Source organism: Pantherophis guttatus, chromosome 2, assembly GCF_059756535.1.
Source record: "Pantherophis guttatus breed Tessera chromosome 2, ASM5975653v1, whole genome shotgun sequence".
In the NCBI taxonomy this organism is placed as follows: Eukaryota; Metazoa; Chordata; class Lepidosauria; order Squamata; family Colubridae; genus Pantherophis; species Pantherophis guttatus.
Window position 1 is genome coordinate 230919902 of NC_142064.1, and position 19124 is coordinate 230939025.

General features: G+C 42.8%; 1 protein-coding gene across 3 annotated transcripts in view; it reads right to left on the minus strand.

Annotated features, from left to right (window-relative positions):
* GRM7 (glutamate metabotropic receptor 7) overlaps positions 1 to 2667 on the minus strand; it is a 496237-nt gene extending 493570 nt beyond the window's left edge. The window contains exon 1 of one of the 3 annotated variants that reach the window (XM_034431643.3): positions 1823 to 2667. In XM_034431643.3, the coding sequence (XP_034287534.1) occupies positions 1823 to 2341 (519 nt within the window). In that variant the 5' untranslated portion in view covers positions 2342 to 2667. The remainder of the gene's footprint in view (positions 1 to 1822) is intronic. The other 2 variants (XM_034431644.3, XM_034431645.3) reach the window with 2 other exon arrangements.
* Between the last annotated feature and the right edge of the window lie 16457 nt (positions 2668 to 19124).

Below are 19124 nucleotides of genomic sequence, written 5' to 3' on the forward strand. Positions count from 1 at the left end.
GGGAAGGTGACGAGAAAGCAAGGGAGACTTAGCGGAGGAGGCAGAAGGATTCAGAACCACGGAGCTGGACAGCGCTTCACTGCCGGAGCTCAGCTACACCGCGCAGGTTACAAGTGGCTGCTTTTCCTCGCCCGCCCACAGCGCTCTCTTTTTTCTGCTCCTCAAAGGACTCGAAGCCAGACTCTCGCTCTCCGCCTAGCGTGGAGCAATTTCGGCGCACACTGGCAATCTTTCCTTTTAAAAACCCAGTCTCAGTTCCGATGCCGGGCTCTGTGAGTCTCAGAAAGCTTCTGGGGCGGGGCGAGGCGGGGCGTGAGGTTGCAATTCAAAATGAAAAGTCGCCTCACTTAAAACACAGGCTCAACAGCAGCTGATTTGGAAGAATCGGTACCGAGTCCAGTTGGACCAACTGTTCGAACCGCTTATTGTTTCCAAGTATGGGACAGCGCACTTTTCATCTCAGACCGCGACGCAGACTTGAGTCTCCGAGGAAAAGCACCCCTTCCTTTGGCAACTGCTTTGATGCAATTGCAGAATCTTTTAGCACCCGAGAGAGAAATTCGGTTTGGGAAGCGAGGCACGGGCTCTCGGCGGCGATAATAAGACAAGCCACGTGGAATAAAGGTTTTGTAGCCCCACCTAAATCCCACGCCCTGCAACCCACGCCCTGCTCCTCCCAGTTCGCTCCTTTTCGAAGGAGGAGTTACAGGCAGCGCCAGAACGCTTCTTCCCGGACTCCAGCGTTTTATTGAAGCAGCAACTTGCTACGTTGCCAGAGAAACAGATCAAGCTCGGGAAAGCATTGAAGTGAAGAGGTTTGGATTTTCACTAGAAGACCCACCGCTTAGAAAGTGTCTTATTAGACAAGACACTTTGAATGGGCTAATTGCTCTCCTGGTCGCTCTAGCCATCGTTTTATCTGTGCATTGGAGTGTGCACTGAGCGCTCTGCTGGTTAACCCATTTGCGCGCCCCTTGAGGAAGTGTCCCAGCACGCGTCGCTGACGACAATTTCTGAAGTTCACTTAATTCCCTCCCCACTCCTTCAAATGCTGACAGGGAAGTTAAAGAGACTAAGCAACGCCATTAACTTAAAAGAACGGCCGAATTCGGTTCTCCCGAAGCCCTTGGAGCAATTGAGCATGGTAACCCCCTAGAAGGCGGCCTGTTCCCTAGAAACTGCGGTAAGAAACCACGGCAGTTGCTTGCCTGCTCGGTGGTGAGAAGGAAAAATCTATGGTAGAACCACTGTCGTATTCTTTGCCAAGTGGTTATTCTAGCCGAACGCGAACCCACATTGCGATCATTCCCTTCGTATCTTTTCACCGGTCTCCATCCCCAGCAACTCCTATACGCGCGAACGCCACGATTCACATGGCTTTTTGAACCTGGAACCATAAGCCTGGGAAATGCCAGTCCAGTTTCGAAAAATGCTCGCCTTTTCGCAGGGATCCCGAAAGGGAAAGGCAGCAAAAGAGAAATCAGGAAGGCAGGTCGACGAGCAAAAACTACCTGGAGATAGGAGCGTGGGCTCCGAAAGCAAACGGGGGACGGGCACTGCAGGCGGGTAGCCTGGGGATCCACTGCATTCCCTGCCCCCTGAAGGAGTTGGCGCTTTCGCTTCAGAGAACGGCAGGGCCAGAGAGGGAGGGGGCTTAGACAACCTTTCCCAAACACTCTGTCAGTAAAATGCGAGCTGAGAGCGCTCCCGCGCACGCTCGATTTATCTTGCAATCCATCAAAGCCACGGGTCTAAAGCTCGGCGCTCGGCTCTGGCCAACCACCTGCTGCTGGAGCTGCCGCCCGAGCACGCGTCGTCCTACCTGGAAGAGCCTGAGGATGTTGGCCACCATAATGGAGACGGAGCTGGCCGAGGCGCCGATGACTCCCAGCACCTTCTCGGGTTTGACGAAGACGGGCGGCTCGCCGTTGGTGCAGCGCACGTCGGAGGTGTCCTTCTGGATGAGCGCCTGGACGAAGGTGAGCGACTGCTCCAGCGCGTAGGTGTCCCGGGAGCAGGTGTCCAAGATGCGGGCGCCCAGGGTGACGTTGGGCAGCAGCTCGGGGTCGCTGTTGATCTGGTCCAGGGCGAAAAGCATGGCCTCCAGGCGGTGGACGCCGTCCTGCTGCTGGATGTCCCCGCAAGGCGCGCCGCTGGGGCCCCGGGCGTGGACCGGGAAGAGGCCGCCCAGGGTGATGTCCCCCTCCAGGCGGATGGAGTGCGGCGCGTACATCTCCTGGCCCCGCGCCCCTGCCCAGCACAGCCACTCCAGCAGCAGGCACCAGCAGGGCAACTTCGGCAAAGTCAGCGGCTGCACCCCGCGGAGCCCCGGCCCGAGCATGGTGCACGGCGAGAGCGGAGAAGGCGGCTGAGCCGGCGGAGGAGGGCGCCAAGGAGCGGGCTGGGCTGGGCAGGGCGGAGCTGGGCTGGGTGGAGAGAAGCGCCCGATCCGGCGGGGTCCCTCCGCGCGCGCCCCCTGCGATAGGCGAGGATTCCCCCGGGGGCGGAGAAGCACCAGGCGAGGAAGAGAGTCGAGTCCAGCCCGGCGCCTGCTGCCGTCGGCGCTCTGCTCGCCCGCGCTGCCTTTCCTGCCGCAGCTCAGCACTGGGCGAAGGGGAGGCTCGGCTGTCGCTTTAAAAGCTTGCTCGGCTCCTCTCCGCCTCCTGCTCTCGTGCTTTGCCCACCTCCTTCGCGCTCGCCCTCCTCGCCTCGCCTCGCCTCTCCCCAGCCTTGCCTGCCTGCCTCCCGCGCGTCATTACGCAGAGATGCGAGCCGAGGTAACCGCCGCTCGGCGAGGGAAGCCAAGGCGAGGCTCGGCGGTGGCGGAGGGGAAGCTTCAGGAGCTCCTGGCAGCAGGGGATGGACGGCACGCCGGAGGCAGACAGGCAGACAGCAAACCTCTGTCCCCGGGCGGATTTGGATCGGTGTTTTGCTGCTACGCTTACCCACCTGTTACCCTTCTGAATGTATTTATAGTTTATATCGTATAATCGTCTTCAAAGAGGATCATCTCTCCGTTGTGTCCCAAATTCTAATTTCCTTGGAAGGGACAGCCTAAGTTATCATCGAGCCACTGGGATCTTAAATTCTGTACAGTTAGGTCACCTCTGAATCAATTCCTTTTTATTATTATTATTAAAAATTGATTGTTTCAGTCTCCTGTAATCATCATTTTGTAATTCCCAACCATAAGATCATCTTGTTAATTCTGGGTAATATTGTTTCATCCAGCTACGTGGGATATAACTGGAAGGGCTCTAAGAATTAGGAGGAGTTACAGTAATGCAGAAACGGAATTATGTCATTTCTGAGTTGCCTCTCAAAAGAAACTGTCCTTCAGTCGGGATGAAGAAACTAAATACCTGACCCACAGTCATATTTCAGCAGGTTTCCTTCTGTGAATGGGTCTAATATCTTTCTCTAGCTTGATCTTTTTATTTCGTTTAACATTTTAATCTTGTTTTATCTTTTTAATGATATGTTGGATTGTGCGGATTTCTAATGCACAGTTTGAGACATCCAATTGGAAAATGAGGCTTTCCAGGTTTATAAATCCAGTTATCTATTTTAAGAACAGGAAGGATATGATTTGTTTGCCATGATATTATGAACTGTTTGTTAAAGTAGCTTACAAAGCAAACTATGTGTGGATTATAGGATAGCAAACTATATTAGGAAAGGCTGGAATGAGGAATGTGGAAGATTGCTGGCAACCAGCGCTTTCAGTAATAAAATGAGATATGCAATACCTGACTTGGGATATGGGAAGGTACTTTGTATGAGATGGGTCCAGAACCTGGGACTGGATGGAACACTGGGTGTACATTTAGCATGCAATAAGCCCAGTCTAATTTTCAGTCAGTTTCCAAGGTCTTTGAAAACTATTTCACCATGGACACTCTGGCATGGTTGGGCACATTTCCTCATCAACTGTTACCTTATTTACCTACCAGAAATTAAATTTAAAATCTTCTACTGGTCTTTTCTGGATGATAAAGCTGTGGTGGCACAGTGGTCAGAATGCAGTACTGCAGGCTACTTCTGCTAACTACCAGCTGCCAGCAGTTTGGCAGTTCAATTCTCACTGGCTCAAGGTTGACTCAGCCGTCCATCCTTCCAAGGTTGGGTAAAATGAGGACCCAGATTGTTGGGGGGCAATATGCTGACTCTATAAACTGCTTAGAGAGGAGTGTAAAGCACTGTGAAGCGGTATATAAGCGTAAATGCTATTGCTGTAAGCAGGTAGTCTGACTATATTCATGGATTCCATATTCAATTGTTTTCAATATCTTAGTTGCAACTGATTGGTATGATTTTTTTTTCTCCACTGTGAGTTGAGCAGGCAACTAACAACCATTTGGATATTATGATTTCTATGTTGTAGCTGGTTGTAGTTTATATGATGCAGTTAAGTTTATTCAGAGTTTTTACACTTTACATTTTCTTGAATTATCCTCTCCATTCGTTAAACCAAAATCCTAGATATGGAAGGCTTTTGAGCTTTTTAAAAATCATGATTATAGTTCATCACATAGTCAGCCAACCGTTTAGAATTTGGCACTTTGTCTGCCTATCCAGTCTTTGCCAAGGATCTGGTATGGGCAGATATTGTTTGATGGTCTTGTTACAGGATGTAAGCTGTTCCAAGTAAAGCTGCCTTTTGCAATTGACTGATGGTGATTTTGTCAATGTTGATGGTATTCAAGTGGGACTTCAGTTGTTTTGGGATTGCACCCAAAGTGCCTGTTACTACAGTATTAGTGGTATAATATCAGGGCTGAGAGTGGAGTCAAACTTGGTTTTCCTCCATTGTGGGTGAGAGCACCTTATTCTGTACTCCACATCCTCACTGGCTATCAAATCTTTAAACGAGGACTTATCTATGATTCTTCATTACTGAAGTAAAAAAGCATTACGCAGAGAGACACTCATTCTCCTATGTTTCCACATCACAATTAAGTGGTTTGCATGGAACACTTAAAACTAGGATTGAGACTTGGCAGTTGCTTTTCTTCTCCTAGCCCTCGTGTTCTCTCATTACTCAACGGATTCCTGAGAGCAATTCCTCACTGCAAATTGAGCAGACAACCCAAAAATAGATCTCACACCAATTTTCTGCCCACTGCTCTCACTCATCATTTGCTGACATGGAGGAGGAGAGAGAAAGAGAGAGGCAGTGGACAGCAGGCGAAGAATTTACTCAGTAAGGGATGAACTCATTTGGGATCTGGGAGAGAAGCCAATCTCAGAGGAATCTTTATGTAGGTAGTTGGGTGGGATAACACACCCATATATCTTGATCTATTGCCATAACTGAAAGCGCTAGAGGCTTCAGTGACAGAAGTGGAAATTCAGATAGAAGACCACACACACACACACACACACACACACACACACACATATATATCAAATTTATATTTTGCTGATAAAGAATATTCTTTATATACACACAAGATGACCATTGCTCCCATGTTTGCCTGTCCTTAAAGGACTGACAATGGTTCTTTTCATCCTTTTATTTGCAATTCAGCAATAGCTCAGCCCTCAAAGACAGTACACAATACAGCAAATCCTCAGAATTATTCCCAGCTGTCAGAGAGTAAATGTTGGCAAAGTTTCTGAGATCTTCTCTGACATTTGGATTAAGACTTTGGAAGTGCCCAATTCTATTAAAAAGAGAAACAGAAAAGGCCAGGAAACCACCTTACAGAATCAGAGCAAGAAAGAAATGTCTCTTTACGGTGCGCCTTAGATTCTTCTCAGGTATCGGTGTCAAACTGCATGGTCTAAAGTTGCTTGAATATCTCCCACCCCGCTTCTATTTTTATTTTTTTAAGATAAGAGCAACAGTTACCCTTTTTCAATTAACTGGCACTACCCATTGTCCCAAAATAAGAAAAGGTTCAACAAGGCCGTCATCAATTTTCTTCAGTAGCTAAAAAGCAATTCACTTAGTAAATAGTGTAGCTATGCCTTGACTATATTTTTATCAATGTCAAGCTTCCATCGTATTTATGTTATGTTATTTTATTTATTTATTTATTTGTTTTGTCAAGCATGTATAAGATAACAGACACAAGTGTAAACATGATTATGAATACATGAAATGGATACGAATAAATGGGGACAGTGGGACAGGGACGGTAAGCACGCTGATGCGCTTATGCATGCCCCTTACAGACCTCTTAGGAATGGGGTCAGATCAACAGTACACAGTCTAAAGTTAAAGTTTAATTTCCTCTTCTCAGCTGCCTGGTAGAATATGTGCCCTCTTGTTGGGGAAAGACTGTGTCAAAATAGGAGTGAAGTAGCTCTCCCTTTTCTTTTACTATCAGCATTTTGTTATCTTCATTCAGAAGCTAGTGATTTTTTTTTAAAAAAAATCTTCCTTGTAGTTGAAAGATATCAGAAGAAGCCCTTTCTGTTGTTCTGAATCTGAATTTGCACTGAGTTTTATCTTCTCTGACATCATCACTATAAATCCAGGCTTTCTCTATGTATTCTTTCTTGATGACATGGCTTTCCTCCCACCTTCTATAGGTGTCCCTGGGGTTCTGTGCAATCTTCACTAAGCCTTTTCTGTGCCCACATTAGTATCTTCTGTCATCTTCTATTTCTGTTGAAATTCTATGCAGTTGCGCTTTCATTATCTACTCTTTAAAGCCATTCTGCCCAGTAGTGGGTTCCACTTACCTTCGCTATCGGTTCGGAACTGGGAGCATGCATGCTTCGCTCACACGGCACACTTCTGCACATGTGCAGAACCTTCTGCACATGCACAGAGCGTCCGTGATGACATCTGGGTGGGTGGGCAGAGCCTTCCACTGCCACCACTACCAGTTTGCCCAAACCGGGGCAAACCGGTAGAAACCCACCACTGATTCTGCCATATCTCAAGCTCTTTTTGCCATGAGTGTTCCCCATTCACAGAATCCTGTTTCTCAGTGCTCTGAGGTTGTCCTTTTAGGAAGTTCAAGATAAAGTAATTTGCCCACATTCCGTATTATTTCCCACCCCACAAGAACTTTGCATTTCCAGTTCTTCAACTAAATCATTCTGCTTGGTTAGTATCAAGTCAAGGATAATTGATCTTCCTGTGCAAATCTCCCCTTCCCTGAAAGTAAAAGTTGTCAGCTAGACAAGCCAGGAATTTCTGGGGAGGACATGACTGATAGATCTTGAAGTAATTAAAGTGGCCCGTCACCATTGCTTCCTGCCTCTTTGAAAGATCTGCAGCTTCTTTTTGGAAGACATCATCCACATCTTGTCCTTGGTTGGTTAGATAATGCAAGCTGCTAATTATAGTATTGCTTATAGTTATTCCTCCACTTATTTTAATCCATCTGCTCCCTTCAGTATTAGTATTACCATATGGAGGGAGAAAAGAATGGGCTGATGGTCAGCTCAGGGGTGGGTTCTAAATGTTTTTACTACTAGTTCTATGGGCATGGCTTATTTTGTGGGTGTGGTTTGATGGTCATGTGACAATTCTTTAGGATTTAGCAGAGGTACTGGTCTACCAGGCTTTTAACTGCTTGCAGAGCTGTACCGGTCTACCCATTTGTTTTTGGAGTGCACCAGTCTACCCATTTGTTTTTGGAACACACTGGTCTACCACCACACTGCCTTTTATCGATGATCAGTTGTAGGGTGGCCCTCTGAAGTGCGGGGCAAGAATTTAAACAGGTTTTTTTTCCTTCTAGCCGATCAGCTGGGACTCGGGAGGCAGCAAATAGATTGGGGGAGGGGCCAGGCAGAGGTGGTATTTACTGGTTCTCCGAACTACTCAAAATTTCCACTACCAGTTCGCAAGAACCGGGGAGAACCAGTAGAAACCCATCACTGGGTTAGCTCCTGTACTTCTGCATTCCTTTTTCTTTTGCAGTTTCCCCAAGTGGCAGGAGGGCAACAGCCTTCCAGCAAAATTGGGAGAAGAAGAAAAGGAGGAGCAGCAGCTGAAGCCATTGTTCAACAGAGAGGAGGCAAGCAAGCAAACTCACTGAAAGGAGCTCTTAGAAAAGGCACATCCAGGAAAAAAAAAAACCCAGAAACAGCTTAATAGTCTGGATAACTCTTAAAGATAATGCATTTTATAGAGTCTTCTAAAGTGAAATGATCCATGATTTCAATTTCAATTTCTGATAGAAGGTTTGAACCTCATAGCATACAATGTAGCTACTGTAAGTGCATCTGATGCTTCACAATAAAGTTGAAACCAGTCACATACTGCCTTTGGTGATCATTGTAACTTCAGTTCTGGAGGACTGAGAAACAGCTTTGAAGTTAACTAAAGAGGAAGGAGACCAGCTGAGATCTGAAGCTACACTGAGAAGAAAAGAACATAACTTGAACCTAGGGGGAAAAAATGGGGATCTTCCCATCAGAAAGAAGACGCCCACCAGAACAGATGCCAAATGGGCACCAACGTGTGCAATAACACAATATTAATAACACCAAGAACTGATGCCACATCTGATTCCAGGAACCCTGTAGCACAGAAGTTGAAGATGGAAGGAAAGATGGTTCAGAAAGCCTGAAATGTATAGATTTACAACTTTTGAGACACAAGGAAGGAGCAGTCATGGATACCAGCCTCCACTCAGGATCTGGTCTCCTGAGGCCAGTGGTGAAATGTAAAATTTGTTACTACCGGTTCTGTGGTCGTGGCTTGGGGGGGTTAATGTGACTGGTGGGTGTGGCCAACTTTTTTTTTTTTTACTTTTAATACCATTTTTTCTACAGTCTCTTCGGCCGAAGAGGTTGTAAAAAAAATGCTTTTAAAAGCCTCTGATGATCCCAGCTGAGTTGCCTGATCAGCAGAGGCTTTTTTTTCTTTTAAAAACATTTTTTTCTACAACCTCTTCAGCCAAAGAGGTTGTTTAAAAAATGCTTTTAAAAGCCTCTGATGATCAGGCAACTCAGCTGGGATCGTCAGAGGCTTTTATAAGCATTTTTTTTACAACCTCTTTGGCCGAAGCGGTTGTAAAAAAAATGCTTTCAAAAGCCTCTGACAATCCCAGCTGAGTTGCCTAATCATCAGAGGCTTTTAAAAGCATTTTTAAGCATTTTTTTGGCCAAAGAGGTTGTAGAAAAAAATGCTTTTAAAAATTAAAAAAAGCCTCTAATGATCGTGCAGCTCAGCTGGGCATGTGAGGGGGCAGGGATGTTTGCTACCGGTTCTCTGAACCACCTGCCGCCATTGCTACTGGACTGGGTGATCCGGTCCGAACAGAGAGTTTTTCACCCCTGCCTGAGGCCATATGGATGAGTGTGAGGTTGGTGAGTAGAAAGGACTAGAGAGATATAGAAAAGCTTAAGAAAAGTGGTCCAGGCAGAATTCAAAGGGAAAATAGACTGGGACGGTTTAAATAAACCAATATAGTAAGAAAGAAGATTAGATTGTAGAGATAAATGGATAGAAAGTAGGAAGATAAATAAAGTAGTATAGGATAAGTAGTAAAGTAGAATAACAAAGGGTAAAACTAAGAAAATAAAACAATCTTTGTATTGTATAGAGGTTTTTTAAAAAAAACGTAATAAAAAAATTAAAAGTCCTTGTTTTTGTCTGCTTCTCCTAAAAAGAATCCATGATACCCTATTTTATTCAATTATATTTCGGAGCAGGGCTTTTGCTTCTGCTCCTTTGAGAAAAGCTACACCATTCAGTGCTGTATATGAATTATGGGAATAGAATGCAACCATAGCCAATGCTATTCAACCAGGGCATCTGAGATCTAGACTCATTCTTGAACCTTTTACCAGATTGGAGAGATATACTTGTTATATTGGCTAAAAAGTCAAATACAGTATGACTTACAAGCTTAATACACTTATTTGTAGGAATTCTACTCTATACAAAAGACTGGTGGAGGTTTCAAATAAATACAGTATGATGGATACAAATAGGACACTATGGAAAATTCAGAGAGTTCTAATAGTGTATCTGTACAAAGATTCTACATTCATTCATTGACTCTCTGTAGCATTCATGTTTGGCAACTTTAAGAAGTATGAACTGCAATTCCCAAAATTCCCAGCCAGCCATGTTAAGGTTGAGAAACACTACTTGGAGCATGAAACAAAAGAAACATCCCTCAGTTGCAACTTCCATGGATTGAGAGAAAAGAAGGGCCAAAGTAAATGACAATTTACCAAGCCTATTAAGAAGTTGCATATAACTTCTCTTGCCCCAATATTGCTGTTTTTCCCTCTTTTCCCTCTGGCTTTCAAAGTATATTGTGCAGTTCTCTTTTCCAGCTAACTTAATAGCAGTTGCAGAATTGCAAGGCCTGAATTCCACTGAGCTCTTAGGGTGCTTATGTTCAAAAATAACCCATTTACAATCATGGTTTCATTACAATTGGACTTCAGGGTGGAGGTGGGCAAATTACCATCTTGGAAGAAACAGTTGATTAATACTTCAAATGAAATAAGTCTGCTCACCATAGGCATGCTGAGGTAGGCATGCTCCAACAGAGTTGCAGTTGGGGTATTAGCATTCTCATTTATTATTATACTTTACAGATATATTATTCTTCTCTGTAAAAAACCAGCTTAAATCTTGGTTCCAAAATTACATGGTTGGACTGCTGTTGATAAGTAATAGTTTTGTTGGGAACACTGAGCCACCATCAGTCACAAATTCTAAACATCTAAACTTTAATAAGACCATAATATTCTTCTCTGTGGGGGCACCTACTATCTAGAACGAGCTCCCCCCGGAGATACGGAGGATCCCGGATCTACGCACCTTCCGCCGCACTCTCAAGACCTTTTTATTTCACCAGGCTGGTCTGGCCTAACCTCTCCCATTCTCTTTTTAATGTAAATTTTAATTTGTTCTTAACCTGGGGTTTTAAATTTGTCTTGGGCTAAATTGATTTAATCCGATTTTACTTCTGCTCTTAAATGTTTGTATTCTATGTGTTTTATCTTGTGCCTGTTCACCACCCTGAGTCCTTCAGGAGTAGGGCGGTATATAAATCAAATGAAATGAAAAAATGAAATGAAATGAAAAATATTGCAACCAAAAAGAAACCTGGCTCACTCAAGCCATCTTAGAGTCTATCCAACCTAGAGTCTGCTCGTGTTCGCTATTTGGGTCATGTCAAGTTTCAATCAAGTTTAATGAAGTATCTTCTCAAAATGTTTAACAAGTGGTCCCCTTTCTTCCTCCTAAGACTAAAGTTATGTGATCAGGTTGCTCCTTTTAGATATACTTCACAGTATCATTCAGCCTCACCCAACAGGAAAAACATAAGAGGAATCATTTTGAATGAGCTCTATAAAAGGAAGCAAAGAAGACCCTTTCTCCTGCAGCATTGACTAAAAGGTCATTTAGTCATGGACTGTGCATGTGCACTACAATGCAGGCCAGGGGTATTCACTTACCTTCACTACCGGTTCGCAAATGGGAGCACATGTGCCACCTTTGCGCATGTGTAGGACCTTCTGTGCATGCGCAGCATCAAAAACGGGATGTGATGGTGTCTTGGTGGATGAGTGAAGCCTCCCGCAGCCGCCGCTACCAGTTTGCCTGAACCAGATAGAACCAGCTAAATAGCACCACTGATACAGGCTCTTGGAAATCCCACAGAATGTGCAGGAAGCAGACATCTGAAATCCCTCTGAGGATGGGCAGTTTCAGCATCACTGAACAACCCATACAGAGAACCAGTTCAGAGAGACTTTGGCCTGAACTGAGGGCTCTCAAAGCCTATGTATCACAAGCATAGATTGTAGACAATCCTCTTGGACCACTTTTCTGGTTGAAAGGGACCATAAAATATAGAAAAGTTCCTTTTTTCTGTCGTTGGGATCTCCCAACTGTTTCCTGGAGGATAATAAGTTAAGAGAGACCAGAAGTAGGAAAGGATCCATACTTTAGCTTGCCTTTTCCTCTTAAATGTCAATAATTGAGACAAACCAGTGCTGAAGAAAAGCTGGTTTCATGCCTCAGAAGTCTCCTTATCTGACCAGCAGTTGAGAGACATCCTGTTGTGACCCAGGCCCAAGTAAGTAGTAGGAAAATCAATAAGTGAAATAACAAACTTTATTCGAACAGCTGAGAATTACTTCATTCCCAGCGTCGTTCAACTAAATTAAAGCAAATTCCTACCAACACAAATTCCTCAGTCCTATCACAAATCTTGGTCCAATTAGGCAAACTAAGCCAAAGGCCTTTCTTGGCAAACATTCAGAAGTCACAGATACAAAAATAAATACAAGACGTAGACGAAGAAGAAGAAGACGAAGCTACCAACGTTGTTTTCCAGCAAAGCCCAAACGCCATTGCTGGTCTGTTTTAAGCCTTATGGGAGGGGCCAATCATCTCTTGGCCCTACTCCTGAGTTGTCCTCTTTGCTTGAGTTGCTCTCGCCTTCTGGCAGCTCTTCTCATGCGTGCATTAGGAACAGGCTCCTCCTGTTCCTCTGCCTCACTCCTATCAGTCTCTGGAGGCTCTGGAGTCCACACATCACTCACCGATGGCCCTGGCCCCATCTCTGCCTCTGATGCAGAGCCCTCATTTGGGCCTTCCCCAGCCTCCAGAACTGGCCCATGTTCTTCCTCAGCTTCATTGCTGTCCAACTCTGCTGCCAGCTCCACAGGCTGCTGGCAGACCACAACACATCCCAGATAGGAAAGGATGTCTTCTTTCACCCCATTGTCCTCTTGTCTCCAGGAGAAAGCCAGACCAAAAGACGCTCAGAGACCACTGTTAGGAAAAAATGGAGAAAAATTTTCCTCATGTTGATGATCAAAGTACTTCCAGCACTTGATAATGACCATTTTATAGCTCGTCACCATTATTCCAGAGCCAAGAGAGCAATGATTTGTGTACATCCAGAAGAACTATATTTGTATACTTTAGTATTAACTCAGAGATGGTTAATGCTAAGCTGGGATACATCGGTTTTTTTTTTTTTTTTTTTTATTGAAAAGGTTTTCAAATACAAATTTTTCCCCCTTTTTCCCCCCCCTCCCCCCCCTCCCTAACCCCCCCTCCCCACCCTTCCCCCCCTGTGACTTCTTCGTAACAAAAAAAAACCCTAATTCATAACAGATTACTTACTCCCTCCTCAAAATACTGACCTTTACTTACTAAAAGTATTATAAATCCCCCTTTATCCATACATTTCAGAAAAGAAGAAGAGAAAAAAAACAAAAAAAAACAAACACATTATGCTATAACTATTATAAAATAACTTCTAATTTAGCATAATAGTGTTTTATATCTATACATTATTGCAACAATTCAAAACCACCTTCCACTTTAAAACTATACGATAAGTCCTACTTTAATAACATTTCAAAGCGGGCTCCCCATAAAATCTAATTTAACATTTATTCCACTCTATCCATTTCCTCCACTCCCCTAAATGTATCACTTAAAAATCCCTTTTCTTAAACTAATCAGTCTGTAGCTAGCTTATTCACCCACTGTCTTACAAATTTACCATACACAACAATTCTTGATATCTTTAATTCACTGCCCACACTACTTAAAAATATATATATATATATATTCCATTATATCTAAATAAAAAAAGAAAAGACAATAACTTTAAATTTATAGTCCATATAATATCTTCTTGAAGTCTTTCCACTGGATTGTTAAAACCAACATCCATAATAGGGTAACATAGCTTGCTGATGCAACAGTTTATTCAAGATCTCCAATCATATCTGCCCCCATCAGTAGTAAACATCTTCTTATATATATAAAAGTAAAAACAACCACCCGAGTGACATTATAATTATATTCCATATAATAATAATTGTGGGTTTCATCAGGATTATTAATTTCCATCATCGTATTGGGTAACAACCCGATCTTCTGCATGTCCCAATGTGATTCTCTTGCCTTATAATTCAAGATAATTGTAATATATTTATCAACACAAAAAGAAGTTTCAAAGTAGATAATTCAAAACCATCAATTTGAGGCTCTTTCCATGTCCCAAAATTACGGCAATGCAGAGATCTGCCACTATCCTCAGGATGATATTGACCAATATGTCGCCTCCTCTATGTTTTCACATAATCATTCATATTTTAAAATCACTGGCTTCACTGTTGCTTGGGTTAGAAATTTCTATTTTTGTACAACCTATTTCTTTTTTTGTTTTCTTTTTGTGGGTTTGACTTCCATCCTAATTTTTTGTGTCTCGCGTTTCTTTTTTATCCCTTGTATATCCTCTAATTGGTTTCCATGCTTGTCCTTGCCTTGATAAGTCATCACGTTAAAATCAGATGGCACTTCTCTCAAATTTGTAGATAATCCAGCTGGGGTATCCGATAAATCCAAAGGCAATTTATCTGGTACAGTCTCTGTCTTTAATTCCAGCTCCTTCTGCTTATCCTGTATTATATCTGAAGACGTTAAATTCATTTTCAACCTATTTTGATAAAATTCTTCCGCTCTTTCAACAGTATTTAACTGGTATCTTTCTCCTTGATATCTCAATATAATACCAACTGGGACGTCCCACCGGAATTGAATATTTCTCCTTTTTAACTCAGACACCAGAAAGCCAAATTTCTTCCTTTCCATTAATATCTTAGGTGGGAGTTCCTTGTAAATCCAAATCTTTCTTCCATACAATTGCAAATTAGAATTGAAGGAATTTTGCACAATTTTATTCCTAATTTCTTTATCTGAAAAATAGATTACCACATCTCTAGGCAATTGCCTTTGCTTGGCAGTCCAGGAGTTTATTCGATAAGCTCTGTCAATCCTACAAAACACTTCCTCAGGTTGAATCTTTAAAATCCCAGCTAGAAATTCAGAAGATATTTTCCTTAAGTCATCTCTGTTATTTTCCTGCAAACCTCTAAGTCTTATTGCATATTCTGTGAAATTATATTGTATCTTTAGAACCTCTTTATCAATCCTCTGTTGCAGATTTTCTACATTACCAGACTTTTGGTCAGCATCCATTTTAAATTTTTCTTCTGAACTATAATCCTGAATATTTAACAAATCATTTTCAATTTTTTGAATTCTATTGTCCAATTTATCTTGAATTTCATCCATTTTTGACTCTAGTAAATTAGTATTTGTATCCAACCGAATCATGAATTCTGACACTTTTAAAATTTTTTGCTGCAAAAAGTCAAACTTGGATTTCACCAATTCCTTAGTTTCCTGCTTAAGTTTTTCAAGTTGCTGATTCACAATCTCATCCCTTCTTTCAATCTCCTCTAAGAGAAATTCTATTATATTAAAATCAGGTTTCTGGGACTGAAGAGTTAAAACTTGTTCCTTTAAATTCTTAGTGGGGGAATCCCCCCCACCTATTTGCTTGTCTGACTTCACAAGCCTCAGTGCCATGTTTCCGCCTAAGCAGGCTTTGTTAGAAGAAAAAAAAAAAAACAAGACAAAAGACTTCGAGCCAGCAACAAGGGAAAAAGAGAAAAACAAAAACAGGAGCGGAGTTTTATCTACAAATGTAGCCAGTGGTATTTATTCCGCTACATTGTAATAATAAAAAACGGAAGAACTTTCCCTCTCAAACTCTTCTCCAGCCGCGGCAGACGCCATTTTAAAAAGAAACTTTTTTCCTCTTTCTCTTCCTCTATTCTCTTAAGTAATTTTTAAAAGATAAGTAAAATACTTGCGCTTCAGTATTACAGGTCCAGCTCACATTTTCTTTGAGTAATCTGTCAAATTCGCAGGCTTGCTTTTGACGCCTGGCTCTGCATTAGCAGAGGTCTCCCAAAGCCCAGAGCAGCGGCTGGGGATATGGGGCATCTCATCCGCTCCATCCCAAAAGTAAAAGAAAAACTTTTGGGACTCTGCAGAGAGTTCTACCCACCCCTGCCGGCTCTATCTCCGTTTCCTCATGGGAACGGAGTTTTTTCGAGCCGCCGTTCCGTTGTGAAGGCGGCTCTGACAGGCAGTGGAAGCTGACGATCCCAAAGGAACGTCTGGCGGCGGCCAGCAGCAAACAGGAAGTCGGGATACATCGGTTTTGACTAGATTCTCTGATGCCTGAAAATTGGTTAAACGGATTAGGGCAGGTTTTACAGTGCTTTCCTGGACTCAAAATGGTGAAGATAATTTTCTAAGACCAATGGATCCAGGGACAGCCACATAAAGAAAATCCATATGCTGCAGAATCTACCAAAGAGATGGAAACTGAAAATTAACATACTGTGACTAACAGGATGTGACTTTGCTTGTCCATTTCCTTTTCAGTGACAAATGTCACTGACATGATGATGTCAACTTGGATTGATGTCCCCAAAGGAAAGAAGATTTTGTGTACACACACAGACACACAGACAGACACACACACACACACACAGACAATATTATATTTAAGAATTAAAGCACCTTAATTAACATTACTAGGCCAATTCAATCAGTGCAGTATGAAGAGCAAGAGACAAGCCTACCAATGTTCCAATTTTAACATTTATTTATTTATTTTGAGAATTATTTAACTCATAATAGGCAATAATAATTAAAATCAAGTATACAGTAGAATAATATTTCAACTAGGTAAAAACAGAAATCAACCCAGGATATCAAACATTGACAGCAGATTTTTTTAAAAAAACTTCTCCAATAAAACTATTTTTTCTACTGCTTTTACTGTACAGGTCTTTTTCACAAGACAAAGAATTTCATAGTTAACTATAGATATCCATGGGACTGGCAGGAGTAAGGATGGCAATTGATATTACACACATTTATGATGTAAATTCACAAATGACATAGATTATGATCTCATGACAAGTGTAGCATGAAACATAGCTTGCTTCAGATGCCTCACAAAGCACCATTACTCTCAATCTTGGAGGCTAAACTCCATCAAAGTTAAGCCATAAGGAAGGTTTAATGCAGTGTTTTTCAAACATGGCAACTTTAAGATATGTAGATTTCTTGAAAACACTTATTGAATGTACAATATTTTAGGTTTTAAGATATCTTGGTCTTAAGCCATTTACACATGTTCCCCTCCAATTCTTCTTTACGGAGATGATATGACCATTCTATCCACAATTAAAGTGGCCTTCATAAATGCCACTACTAAAAAACTGAAATTTTAATCTTTTCAAGAAAGTGTTTCCAGAAATGACCCAGCCTAATGGAAAATTAATAAAAGACTACTTGACCAGGTTAAGGACTATCTAGGCATCTACTTCCCACCTTCAGCCTTCTGGAATAATCAACTGAGTGCCTTCTATAAGAGCCCAACATTGTCTTTAAATACGTGACCCATTAAAGCAAACTCTACATCTTTGCAGCAATTAAATTCCAAAAAAATCAGAGTGCTCAGCTAAGTGTCTATAAAGATGTTTTGGAAGCTATTCAATCTAAATTTCTTATAGCTATATTCAGTGTCCCTCGCTCATCATCTCAATTGCCTCTACTTAGATAGAGCTTGGTGTAATCTCACTTGGAGGCTGTGTGAGACTTGCGCATTTCAGATTTTGGTTGAAATATATTTGAGGGATGTGTCTCTGGTTCTTATTCTGATAGGTTTACCTAAAGAGGCAAATTGACTCTTATTTGATTAACTCTGGCTTTTTACGCCTGGCTGTATCATCCTTTAGCCTAGATCAGGGATCAGCAACCTGCAGCTCTGGAGCCACATGTGGCTCTTTCATCCCTCTGCTGTGGCCCCTGTCACCAGTCAGCTCCACAATTGATAGGGCTTTTAGTTAGGATAGGTAGAGGAGAAAGGATGCCATGCTAGGAGGAGACACTATGGTGAGAGGAACCAGAGTTCTGGTTGGCTCCAGAATAGAACGGGGAGCTTCTGGTTAGGGCCTTTGTGGCTCTTTGAGTGTTTAAGGTTGCCAACCCCTGGCCTAGATAAAGTCTTTGTCCAATAAACCAAGAATTTGGGATTTAGATCTTCAAATTGATTTCTTTCCATTATGATACAATCGCTGTTCCCTGCCCTCTTGATCTCTAGATACCTTTATAACATTTTACATATTCCTCTAGAAAGTGTTCTACCTTAGCCCATTTGGCTTGTTGCTTCTTATAATAGCAACAACAGACAAATATACAAGTCTCCCATATGATAATCACATTTTTAGGTGTTCAGACACAGAGTAAACTATGCATTATTAATTTGTACATCATATCACTCATGACATTTAGCATTTATGAATCCATTTGTCCGAAACCTTAGTTGTCTCTCTGGGCAAAGGGTTATAGACTTTCTCCTATAAAACCAAAATAGGTAACTACTAAGATATTGCCAAGTTTTTAGCAATATTTACAGGGCCGGATTTTCCTATAGGCTAACTAGGCTTCAGCCTAGGGCCTCAAGATCAAGAGGGGCCTACACAGTGTGGGATTCTGGGGGTTCTAGGGGGTTCGGCCGAACCCTTTGTTAAATTGCTGGCCCGCCCGCCCCTCGCCTCCCACCCGCGCGGCGCCAGCCTACCGTAGCCAGGGATAGGCAATTATGGCTCTTTTACAACCTGTGGACTTCAACTTCCAAATTCCTGATGCAGCTTGGCTGTCTCAGGAATTCTGGGAGTTGAAGGCCACAGGTTGTAAAAGAGCCACAATTGCCCACCCCTTCCCTAGCCTGAGTTCCGCTGGGATCCACGTGGGCTCCGGATACAAGAGAGCAGGATGGAGAAAGCAGCTTCCACGCCTTCACTCACCCTCACTCTCTGCTCTGTTGGATCGCCGGCCGTTCGCTTACCCTGCCCACTCCCAATCTATTGCTGCCTCTGATGGCTAGAGGAAAAAAAAACTTCAAATTCTTGCCGCGGGGCTTCAAAGGGCCGCCCTAGAGCCAGTGGTGCAGCCGAACCCTTTTTTAAATTGCTGGCTTGCCCCGCCCCTCCGCACCACTATTTATTGCCAATAAATAGTGGTGGGCGAGGGGCGGGGGAGCCAGCAATTTAACAAAGGGTTCGTGTTATTTTTGTAATTTTATTGGCCCACGGAGCTTCAGCATAGGCTAATTGGCCTCCCGGCTCTCAGCTGATTTGTCTCAGCTGTTTTGCTCAGAGCTCTTCTGCTTCCTTGCAAAGAGTGCTGATTTTTTTCCCCTAGCTATACTGAGAAACGAAAGTGAAACTGCTTTGCTGTTGCTGCAAGGTTGGAAAATTAGGCAGGCAGAATTCTTTTCTTTTTCCTCACCAAA